The 12,566-nt window shown below is 42.8% G+C and overlaps 1 protein-coding gene across 5 annotated transcripts in view; it reads left to right on the top strand.

Moving 5' to 3' along the window:
* The window catches only part of LOC130162213 (PH and SEC7 domain-containing protein 1-like), a 76,993-nt gene that overhangs the window by 42,546 nt on the left and 21,881 nt on the right, over window positions 1–12,566 (top strand). Inside the window, exon 1 of one of the 5 annotated variants that reach the window (XM_056365828.1) lies at window positions 7,540–9,290. The exons of the other annotated variants lie outside the window; for them this stretch is intronic. Within the exon in view, the coding sequence (XP_056221803.1) occupies window positions 9,081–9,290 (210 nt within the window). The 5' untranslated portion in view covers window positions 7,540–9,080. Of the gene's footprint in view, window positions 1–7,539; window positions 9,291–12,566 lie in introns of those variants that run through there. 5 annotated transcript variants of the gene reach the window in all.

Raw genomic sequence — 12,566 nt, 5'->3', positions numbered from 1 at the left:
AGGAGACGTTAGCTTAGCTTAGCACAAAGACTTGAAACAGGGAGAATCACCAATCATGGCTTTGTCTGAAGATAAGAAAATCAACTTACTTGCAGCTCTAAACTTGAATAATTAACATGTTACATCTCATTTATTTAATCAGTACAAAAACCACAATGTAAAGAAGTATTCTGTCTCATAACCCCCCAATGAACAAACAAGATATAATGTGTGTTACGTTCCCCGATGGGGCCAGGGGATGAGGGGAAGTAACAAATGTAAAAATGTGTCCAAGGAGGAAAGAAAGATCAGGAAGCAAAACAATGTGTGAGGGGAAAAACTAATGACTTTTATTATCAAACTCAAACACAACTAAATCACCAATAACCAACCAAGAATCAGACAACAAAGGAAAACAGGTAATCGGGACACAAAGCACCCTCCTTCACGGCAAGGAGTAAGACACGCACAGTCGCACAGTCGCAAAGAGCCAGGCTAGCTATTTCCACCTGTTTCTAAGCTGAGCTAAGCTAACCAGCTGCTTTCAGTGGCCTTATATTTAACCAACAGATATGAGAGTGGTATTAATCTTCTCATCTAAATCTCCAACAGGAAGAAAATAGTATTTCCCAAAAGATGTCAAACTATTCCTTTAAGAATTTGACTGCAAAAGTTTATTTATTGACTCAATTATGTCAGAGACTTATCAGTTTATATCAGCTGTTCCTGCAGTGTTCAGACTAAAGTCCACAGCTGATGACTGGTTCACTGTTTCTGTTTGAGGTAATTACCACAAAGAGTAATGATTAAGACTTGTGGTCCCAGCGCCTTGGTTTTTAAACTTTCAAGCCTTCATAACCACTTCATGTTCCTTCGCCCCTCTATACTGTGGCAGCTTGTATGGAGAACTGAACTGCTGCATAGCTACAACAGCTCCCTGCAGAGCTGGGAGCTCTGGCTGGCGGCCCGAGCTTGTGCTTTAGAGGAAACTTTCTTCCTTTATTGTGCGGCTCAGAGACACATAGGTTTGTACTTCCTCTCTCTCTCTCTCTCTCTCTCTCTCCTCTCTCTCTCTCTCTCTCTCTCTCACTCTCTGCTCAGCTCTGCTCAGGGCTTGAAGCTTGAAGTGGGAGCTAATGATGCACTGAAGTAGGTTACCAGCCCGCATTAGAGCAGGAGAACAAATTCTGCTGAAATGAAAATGTTGTACGGCTCAATCAGACGCCGAGCCGCGCTCTTCAAGCAGTAATTAGACGCACTGATGTTATCGATTGCGTAGCAGCTTCGATGGCGAAAGGGAAAAAGACGGATGACTTATTTGTTTTCGTAAATGAGGGGGAAGAAATCATTCTTGTCGCATGTGTCCCCCGCTGTTGATCCAGGCCGGCTGAGCTTCAGAGCCAGAGCTCGCCAGCCTGGGCCAAGACAAGGAGGTCACATCTGAGGAGGGAGAGGAATCAGAAGACAGATTTACACACAGCATCACTGAGTCACATGTTCACTCTGTGCAGAGGGAGAACATATCAACATGATTTTTATGCCTCCACATCTCAGGAGCGCCTTGAGGGAAGGTCTTCAAATTTGGCACAAACGTTCACCTGGAATCAAAGATGAACTGATTCGATTTTGATGGTCAAAGGTCAAAGGTCAAGGTCACTGTGACCTCCCAAAACACTTTTTTGGCTTTGTGAACGTAATATCTCAGTAACGCCTTGAAGGAATTTCATACTGTGGCACAAACATTCACTTGGACTCAAGGGTGAACTGATCAAGGTCATGGTAACTGCATTTGCCAGTGAACTGCAACCAGACTGGTTGGTAGTAATTCTAGTTTTTAAAGAGTCTGAAACTCACATCACTTCAGGGTCACGGGACAGTTTGTCCTCGCTGCTTCAACACTCGACAGAAAAATATATTTTTAACTAATATTTTCAGCTATTTACACTTGCTCTCATACAACATACGGTCCTGCGCGTTTAGTAGAGTAATCTTTGATTTATTCATGGAGAATGACAGTTTCCTCCTTGTCAACCAGACAGGAATCAGTCACATTAAACATCATGGAAAAGATCACGTATCTGTGCTCCTTTTAACTGTATAAAGACACATTTTAGTTACAGGCGAATCAGTCAACAATCATGTCAATAAATCACATAAAAGTGTTTTTAAAAAGTGCAGAGAAATTCCTAAAAACTATATTTGTGCTTTTCTTTTAATGTCTTGTAAATTTCTTGTAGATCTCAACCGCTCATCCCAGTACGACGTCAAGCTTTGCGCGTGTACTGCGGAGGACTTGCAGATGTGCAGTGTTGACAGTGAAGTGTTTTGGATGAGCGGTTTCCGAGAAACATAAAAACAGAAACATTGACCGCCAGTCGGTTCAGGCTGGGGGCGACACATCCACGTAACCGATGTCATCGATTAGGACAACGCTGCGTTGCAAAGATGGTTGAGCCTGGTCAAAACATGCAAGCTGCAGCTGTAAGACCTGCACAGCATCATCTGCAGTGTGGGAATATCTCAGACAGAGGCCCAAGCTTATGGCCTATCACTGCAGCGCAACAGCTATGCTGTTTTGTTCACTTTTTATCCCCACCCAAACATGATATTTTATTCAAATTATTAAAGTTACACCATGCTTCATCTAACATTGTTAATCGGCCATTGTATATTTTTCCATTCATATTTTTTGTATATGTTTCCTTTCACGGCTTAAATTAACATCACATATTGTTGTTACATTCTGTACAAATAAGATGTGGAAATTAGAGGATGATGATTAGATTATTGAATAAAATATTAACTATTAGTGACATAACAAACACATTTTGAATAAATGCTGCACTAGCCCTTTAAATCTCAAATAAAAAGCTAATTTTAATGCCTCTGCCTCAGTTTTGCAGCCTCGCTCAAAAAATATCACTTACTAAACTGAGAGGCAAAAAAAAAATTTTTACGCACATGTAAAATAAAATTCAAAGCATGCAGGGAGCCTTATAAAAATTGCCTCGCCAGCTGAATCTGTCCAGTAGTTTAAGTGCTCGGTGCTGTGGTGTTTTTGCATTTCACTGCTGAGAGATCAACTGTAAGTAAAACAGTGCAGCTGTCTTTTTCTAGTCAGTAAACAAAAATGTGAAGGTGCTGCACTGACGCAAGAGCTGTAGAAAGACGATGACTGGAGTCAGTACGTTTGTTCAGAAAGATCCCATCTGGTTTATTTCTTTTTATTTCTTTGATATGTCAACCTCACAGGTGTTTGTCAAGTTAGAAAACCTCCCTAATAAATCCAGAAAAATAAGATCAATAAAAAAAAAAAAGATACAGATAACAACCTGGATATATCCTGTAAAATAATGAGATTTTCTCCACTGCAACACAAACCAAACACCTGCTGTCCAGAGCAGCAGAAACAGACACTGATGGAGACTGAAATCTCACACTCTGGAAATGAAAAGAAGAAATGTGGAGCTATCGGAGGGGAAGGGGCAGAGAGAGACAGCTGCTGAGGTCAGCAGAGACGTACTCCCCCTCTCCCCGAGCCGTCTGGACTCTTCATGAGGGACAGAGGCAGAGATTTAGACAGGATGTGAAATATTGAGTGAGAGGGACGGAGCGAGGGAGGGGGAGAGTGACAGACAGGAGAAGTGATAGTGGGCATAAGGTAACAGAAACAACAGATTTATTCAGCTTTTTACCGTTAGCAGGTGTTTCTCTGTTCTTTGTCGTACAGCCGGGTGCACTGACCTCAGCTTCATTAGAGTATTTCAGGGTTAAGTGCTTTGCCCAGAGGCACATGGACGGTTTTCGTGGGATTCAAGCTTCAGGCCACAAACCTACAAGCTGCTGCTGCCCACACAGTGAAGTGAGGGAGGAGGGATGAATGTCAGAGAGAGAGAGGAGTATAAAAACAAACTAACACCACAGCTCCTGGCTCCTCTTTTCTATCCTGATGGAGTCACAGGCGCTGGGGAGGGACACCACTCACATCACGTCCACCCTCACAGACAGACGCCGGTCATGAGGGAAGAAGTGTTTCTTTTTCTGAAACAGCCTTCGCAGCAGCCATTAAACTTTTATCATGACATTTTAAATTTAACAAAGGACACAGGATACAGACGGAGAGGAGGAAGGGGGCCAGATTGAGGTCGTCACATGGACACAAATATAAACACAGTTACGCGTCTTTACACAAAGGTTTAAGAAGTAAAAGCAACAGCAAAGAATTAAAAAAGTAGAGCTATAAATCATGGCTGAATTAACTTGTTCAGGGTCAAAATTGACCAAGTTCCTGTTAAAGGTCCATATAGTATAAAGGGAGCTGTCCATGTCTTCTTTGATTATAAAGCAGGTCTAGGTTCTTTATTAATACTGTGAAAGTATCAAAGCCTCAGTCCACAGAGAAATGCACACAGCCTGTATTCAGAAACTGAGCCTTAAAACCAGCTGTCAGGACTTCTGTAACTTTGTGATGTCACAACAAAGCAGTAAAAAGGCACACCCGAAGCCCCGCCCACCTGGACTCACCATCCAACCTTGTAGGATTTGGCTTCTCTGAGTGTTTAACTGAAATCTACTATATTTTTATTGGATCACTCAAAAAATGGTCAGCCAATCAGAAGAGAGACTCAGAGCCTCCTCTCTTCTGATTGGCTAACCAACTTGTTGTTACTAGAGTTTAGATGGTTTTTGGTTCTTACAACCACAAATATGCATATATCTTCTGTAAAAGTGTAAAATATGGGACCTTGCAGTCCTGCAACCGACCTCCTGGGTTGAGACTGTACGTAATACAATGTGTCTTGGTTCGTGGTAATATGATTAAACGCAACTTTATTTAGGAAGAAGTTCCACATGAGGAAAAACTCAAACAAGACAGGGCCAGGTCATAAGCTGATAATAATTCAGGGCTCATCTTAGTGGATATTGTACTTTAGTTGTGCAAATTGCAAAAACACAATTTTAATTCATTACAACTTTTCTTTATGTATTTTCTCGTGTTTTGCTCATTCAGGTGATACTCTTGTTCATTTGTTAGTTTTGAATTGTATGAGATAGCAAACACAAGATTTTGCACAGCTGTGCAGCACTAAGTATTATAAGATGTTTGTTTGTAACATGTACAGGATACAAGTTGAATGGATGAGGGTTTAAATCTTTAAACCATTTTTACTTTCTGCTAAACATTAAGACAAAATCATTGGTTCAGATTTAACCAGCGTGTCCTGGGATCTGGTTTGTTCTGATTATAGATCTCATAACGGTCCAGTCGATGCCCATCGTCTACAATTGACACAGTCATTTAATCTCCAGTCACACTCCTGTAGCTCCAGTTTTTTTTTCTCTTCACTTCGTCCCTGTTACTCACTCTCCAGTCAATAATCCTATTTGACCGATTTCTCCGGGGGAAACACCTCATTCATTTGTCTTGTAAGCAAAGGTTTTTGTCAGACGCTCCATCTTCTCTGCTGCCTCCTTTTTCTATCCTGATTTCACTTGGCCTCATTCTGCTGTTTTGTTTTTTTTTCATGTTTATTTTTCTGGTAGTTGTAATCATGAAGAGGAATCTGAAGATCTGGCTCCATGTCAGTTTTATCTGTGCCTCTTGAATCGACACTCACCCTGTTGTTTGGTTGCTTTTAGGGCAGCGCAGATGAATCTGTGTGCTGTGATGAAGTGGTTTGTGTCGTCATGTTGCTGGTTGTTAGGCTTTTTTAAAATATATTAAATCAAAAACCCACTAATCTACCTGCTGAGCAGCAAACGGCAGACAGACTCGGTTAGAGAGCAGCTGGTGAGCATTTAGCTGGACACAAATATGACTCCAAATGAATGATGATGTTGTTGTGTATCGGCCGGATGTGCAAGAAGGTAACTGTTTGCTAACAAGGTCAACTTAAATGTTGATGATATCAATATCAATGTTGTTTAGTTTCACTGCCCCCTAGTGGACAAAACATCAGTTAATGCAGGTTAAAGTTTGCTGGGGCTTTCAGACAGAACGCGACAACGGCACCACTGCGCTCCGAAACCCATTATTTCCAATGGCTTCGCTGCACCTCAGCGGTTTGTCGCTGCACCAAGCACAAGTGCACGCACTAGATTGAAGTTTGACCGCTGCACGCTGTGACGAACACCCACGCAGCCAATAGGAACGAGGCATCCAGCCAGGCACGGAAAGTAGTTTCTTGCGCCTCCCCTTCTTCTTCTTCTTCTTCTTCTTCTTCTTCTTCTTCTTCTTCTTCTTCTTATATTAGCGGGTCTAGTGCTAACACTTGCTTCTTATGCACCGATAGACTCTAAACACAGCGGGAGCTTCTGTCTGAAAGCCCCACGAGTCAGGGCGTGTTTAGCCTAGCTTAGCTTACCATGAAGAGCGGCGGTAGAGGGACCTAGCCTGGCTAATCGTGTCTAATATTCAAAATCACACCTACCAATTACAGCTTTTGTTTTGTTTAATCAATCATCATAACTTCACAGAGCTGAACATGTGCAATTTGAATAATGTTCACAGTATGGTGAATGGAGGAGATCGAGGTGAATAACAGGTTGCCAGATCTAGTCAGTGAACACCGGTTTTGGAAACCTGGAAACCTCGCTCCTCAAGCATGTGCCTCTAAAATCACAAACGTTTTGTATTTCTGTTTGTGTGCAAAATACAACAGGTTAATTAGAGGTTAGCTTGACTGAGAAGTGTTAGTATATGTATTTTCACATTTTGGACAGAGTCAGGCTTCTGCACCTGTTACCCCCTGAGTCCAGTCTTCTTTTTTTGGCTGTCGCCTGCATGTAGCTGTGTTTTCAGGTTGTCCGTTCCATTCTCATGAACGCGATATTTCAACAACGCTTTGGCAAATTTCATCAAATTTGGCACAAACGTTCACGTGGACTCAAGGACGAACTGATTAGATTCTGATTATCGAAGGTCAAACGTGAAGGTCATGGTGACCTCACAAAACACGGTTTTGGCATCGTGAACACAATATCTCAGTAACGCCAGTAACGCCTTGAGGGAATTTCTTCACATTTTGCACAAACTTTCATCTGGACTGAAGGACGAATTTTGGTGGTCAAAGGTCAAGGTCACTGTGACCTCGTGAATTCATGTGCTAGTCAACTTCACTGTGACGTCATAATGTTTTGCATCTAACTCAGCTGGATGGTGCAAGGAAGTGATTCTAGCGCTCAGATAATCATGTCTCCGGCTCAGTGAGACTGACGGATCTTCTAGTCTCAGTTTTTTCCCAAAATGTCGAACTCTTCCTTTAACCCACAGTTAAGTGGCGGTGGCTGCTTAACACGCATACACTTCATCGTACACACCCTCTCCTCCTCTCACCTCACCAGTCTCTCCCACAAGGCCACCACTGAATACTAATTGCAAGTATATTTTTTTTTAAAAAAGTGTGCATAACCTCAGCTGCATTTGTGTATGTGTGTATGCGTGGAAGAGGCAGCTGGGAGACTGTGATTTGCTGGCGATGACTGAGAGAAGGAGAGAGGGAGGGAGGGGGGAGGGATGAAGGGAGGTACGCATTGACGAAGCGAGAGAGAGGGAGAGCAGAGAGAGGGAGAGCACTGTCCCTATCAGCTTCTTTTTTGCTCTGCGATTCAGGCAGCCAGCTCTCCTTTCCTCCTCCTCCTCCTCCTCCTCCTCCTCCTCCTCCTCCTCCACCTCTTCCTCCGCAGCAGTATCAGCAGCAGGAGGGAGAAGGGGAAGACAGAAGGAAAAAGATTGGACGGAAAAAGATTGCAACAGATAAACAAAACACACAAAGACGAGGAAGATATGAGAGACAGCAGCAGTGGCGGCGGTGGTGGCAGGAGAGCGGCGTTTTCTCCCTCAAACACCCACACCCGCTGAGTGTGCAACGGGAAGAGACTATAACCGGTGCAAAGAGAGTCTTGAGAGCGAATTGTGACTGAGGGAAGTGGATCACAGAGGAAGGGGATAAAGGAGTGAAGGATGACAGCGGACCTCTGCACATGGACAGAGAGCAGGAGGAAGGAGTGAGGCTCTGTCAGTCAGTCAGCGCTGTGACTGTAAAACTGATGGTATCCATTTTACAGTGGGAGCAACAGGAACGCTCACTCCTCTCTGAGCTCAGTCTCAGCTCCTCTACTCCTGCATCTTTTTTGGATTCTTCTCTTTAATTTATTTTTGTTTGTGTCCGGCCTCGTGACAAAAACCGAGGGAGCTTTTTTGGAATCCCTTGCTCCGGAGTGCGACGGCGGCTGAGCCTCCCTCCCACCCCTCTGTATCTCCCTCTATTGTGTGTGTTTGTGTTCATTTCAGCAGAAAGAGCTTATTGTATGCTCGTGTGTGTGTGAGTGTATGAGTGTGTGTGTTTTACCTCCTCATTTCCGCATTTTGCACCCATCTGTTTCATGCTGGCTGTCAGTTCACACCTATGACAGTGTTTCATACCATCTGTGAGAGTGTCAGCAGCGTGTGTGTTATTGTGTGTGTGTGTTTAAGGATTCATCATTGTTGTGTGTTGTCGCTGGCTTTCGCTAAAAGGTGGCAGCTGGACAGGTGTCACCTTTGGGTAACTTGGCTTCCTGTTGTGAGAAGGTGTGTTTACAGTCACCTGGAGAAATCACACTTCAGCGCGTCAGCCTGCCCTGAACTGCAGTTTATTTCTGTCTAAACTTCAGCAGACGGAGCTGGATTTAACCGCACCGCTGTGACCGGTTCTCACCTGCAGAGGAAAGGTCCGGCCATCTCACAGGGAGTCGCTTATGTACATGTATAATACATGGCTGTCTTATCAATAATTCAGCGTCAGGTGGGCACCCTGGTGTTGCCTGGTGAGTGTTGATCAAGGCATTCAGGGCAGCGTCACAGTTGGGGGTTTGATTTCCCGCTGATAGCCTCTGACTGACGTGATGATGTCGCTGAGCACCAGCTGCTGATCTCACCTCCAGCTGTCTATTGGCACATCAGCCTCTCCCACCATTTACTGGACCACATCCACACTTTTTTATCTCTTTGAAGGAACTTTGAATGATTTTTTTTTTTTTTTTTTTTTTTTTATTTGGCATCTTCCGCTTCACCTTTCCTTTTGGAAGTGAAGCCCAGTCCTGCGTGATCCTCTCTGACCATGATCGGTGTTAACAGCCTGCACTCGGCAGGGCGCCTACGCTCACGCTCTCTCTGCACCGTGCGTTACGGGAGGGACTTCCGGATGATGGACCCGTTCCGCTATCCCAGAACCCCACGCTCGCGCTCCCTCAAGCCCCTGGTGTTCCCGGACCTGCTGGGCAAGGCTCAGGACGGACAGAACCACCCACAGGCCAGAAAGAGGAGGAAGGTACTGAACACTTGTCAGCTGTTTCCTGTTGCTTTTACTTTCATGAGTCATGTCATTTATCACCAGCTTGTCAGTCGATCTTCAAAACTAATCTCCAAACTGGAATGAACCTTTTTTTTTTTCATTTTCCTACTTCATTTCACACCAGTGAGACACATGTCATAACAAATCACAGTTATCCATCATTACACTGATGATAGCTCATTGTCGTTCACAGCCAGTTGGCCAGATGGTCTGGTAGGTGTTTTTTTTTTTCTTCCGATGTTCCACATACAAAAAACCATTATTGTATGTGTTTATTGTTTGATTTCCCATCATCCACATATGGAGTGTAGATCATCTGAGACTGGTAGATTGCCACCTCAGCTCAGTGCGCCGTGTTTCTGTGAAGCCGCCACTCAAGGCTGATGGCTCTCATTTGCTGGCACAATTCGGTGACGTTGATGAAGCAAGTAGATGGAGGTGATGAAGATCCACCCTCGTCTCAATGAGCCTCCAGACTGACTGACTTGAGTCTGACTGATGCTCTGATTTATTCTCCACCTCCTTCTACCTTTGTTTTAAATCCACTTGCTTCCTTTTTTTAGTCCTTAAATCCACAGAGGAGTCGCTCCGCTGGTGAGACTCTGTGCTCCCTCAGGATTTACAGTAAGGACGGATTTTTTTTTTTTTTTTTGTGCAAATAAAAATATTCTTCAGGAGAAAGTCTCTGCTGGAAGATAAACTCAGCTGTGACACAGTTTCACTTCCACTTATGTTGGCTTAGACAGAAATATAGACATACTGTATATGCACACTTGCACATTAATTGAAACTTATGAAAGAAAACAGTAATGTGCACTATTAGCAATGAATTGAAAACAAATGTAACTATTTTACTATGCGATTATTTTGCAAGCACAAATACTGTCGTTCTATCCTCTAAATTTGCTGCTTTTATGTGTCTCATGATAGTAAACTGAGGGTTGTTGGTTTGATATTATCACACTGCTTTGCTAATTATTAATCTATTAATCAAGAAAACGTTCTGCAGATTAGTCAATAATAAGTCTCAGCCCTGTTGGTGCCTGTGTGTGCAGTATGTTGGCTGCATCTCCTTTAATTATAAGATTCACATCCTTGATTGTTGGCATTTTTTCTTTTTTGTTCGGTTGCAGGGTAAAAGCTCCGGATCAAAGCTCTTAGTTTGGTTTTTTTTTTAATTATTTATTTCTCTTGATTCACTCGCAGCATTCTGCAGAAATAATCTTACAAATGCAGCTGCAGAAGTGAGACAACAAACTGACAAAGAGCGGAGAAGAAAACAAAGCAAAGATATAGAAGGAACATAATAACAGAGTTGCATTATGACACATTAACATTCACTTCATTTTGTGACATTTTTTTTTCCCAAACATTTTTGTCCATAGTTTTAGTTTGTAGGTCATTTTCCCTTTTCATCCACTTCCTTTTAATCCACTTGTCCACTCTCCTGTTACATATTTAAAAAGTAAGAGGGATTGTTCCCAGCACTGCAGTCATAGGGTTCATTTTCAGGAATACTATTTATCTATAAGTCCAGCAGATCAGTGGTTCTCAAACTCATGTCTAGGACCCTAAAGTGACACTAATTAGACCACAGACCCCCATCTGAAAAGATTTTTACTTTTATTTTATATTTTTATTTCAGAAAGTGTTTGACTAAAGCAGTCATACATTCTGTCATTGTGTTACTTATGAATGGATTTATAGTGAAAATAAATGATTCACCTTAAGGTTCCTGGACCCCGCTGTGAGAACTGTAGTAGATCATCATCTTAAGACATGACCAAAAGTCATGTAGGTAGTTTGCAGATTTTCCTCCATGTTTCCTCCTCCTTCAATCTGTTGGTTTATTCCGTTTGGGGCTAAAAAATATCCGTTAATAATTCTCCATCGATATTCTGTTTGCAACAAGGACGTTCCTATATATTTATTTCCATGTTTCATCCTCAGTTTCTTTCTCCAAGCTCATTTACTTTTAATTTGCTCGGTATGATCTTGTGACTGAGTTTTGTTTTACTGCTGATCTTTTAAAAACTCAGCAGTTTGTACTGGATGAGCCTCTGTAGGAGGAGCACAACGCTGCTGCTGCAGATCAGTATACTTTCACTTTTACAGCTTACAAATTCACTGTTAATATTTGATGTTGGCCAGACTCGTGCTACAGAGGCAGTTTGTCTTCCACTTCTTTGCAACATGGCTGGGCCCCGGGAAGCTCAGTCGTGATTATTAAAATGTGTGAACGCATTTAAGTTTGAATGCTGAGATTTTATTTTCCACAGTAGAATGTATGGAAACCAGAACTGAATCTGTAAATGTTCAGGCTGGGCGGTGATTAATATTCATGACGCTTTGGACGTTGGAAAAGAAACCTGATTAGACACAGAAATCAAACCCTATTATAAATCCAATTTCATTTGAGTAAAAGTCACAATGCAACACCATGATACTCATAATGGGCTGGGAGTCTAAAACAGCTGAACTCAAGTGAAGACCATTTGCGGCAGCTCTTTAATCAAAGGAATGTAATGGAAAATGATCGATTTGGGCTGAGTATGAGGTTTCCTCCGCCACAGAGGACGTGCGGGCATCAGTCCACCAGGAGTTGGGAGGTGAGGCGAGGCGGTGATGAAGTGGCTGTAAGTGTCCTCTCCATCACCTCCGCTGTCACAGCTTGTCCATCAGCCGCGTCCAACTGTCCACATGTCTTGATGGCTTCACGCTGTCTTCTCTGCTCCGCTGCAGAACAGCTGTGAAGCCGGGTCGCTATGTCACATTCAGCTGAAGGTCTCGACCGTCACTACGGATTTTTAAGGGAGTTAAAAAAAAGTCAAACGTGAAACCTCTCGCAGCGGAGACGCTCCCTCATTAAACCGTCTTTGATCCTCTGCTGTGTTGTTCAGTAGGTCTGTTTTTGTTTCGCTCCATCATCATGATAATGAAAGTAAAGGAGTGGTTTTATTTTTTCTTTCCCTGAGAGTGGAAGCAGTGACCCAAAAAATGATTTAAAAACTGGTACAAAAAAAAGTGAATCCAGGCGCAAACGAGCTGAAACGGATCTGGAGTTGAAAACAACATAAACATTAAATCCAATTAAAGTTGGAAGAAAGTAGCCGACGCACATGCAGATACACTCATGGAGCACTTTATGATAACACTGGGTAGTTCCTCCATTTGCTTTCTTAGTGTCATTGATTCATAAAAATGTAGAGAAGTTTCCTTTGAGATTCTGCTCCATGTTGCATCACATAATTT

This window comes from Seriola aureovittata, chromosome 21, assembly GCF_021018895.1.
Source record: "Seriola aureovittata isolate HTS-2021-v1 ecotype China chromosome 21, ASM2101889v1, whole genome shotgun sequence".
Classification (NCBI taxonomy): Eukaryota; Metazoa; Chordata; class Actinopteri; order Carangiformes; family Carangidae; genus Seriola; species Seriola aureovittata.
This window is presented reverse-complemented; position numbering and strand designations above follow the sequence as displayed.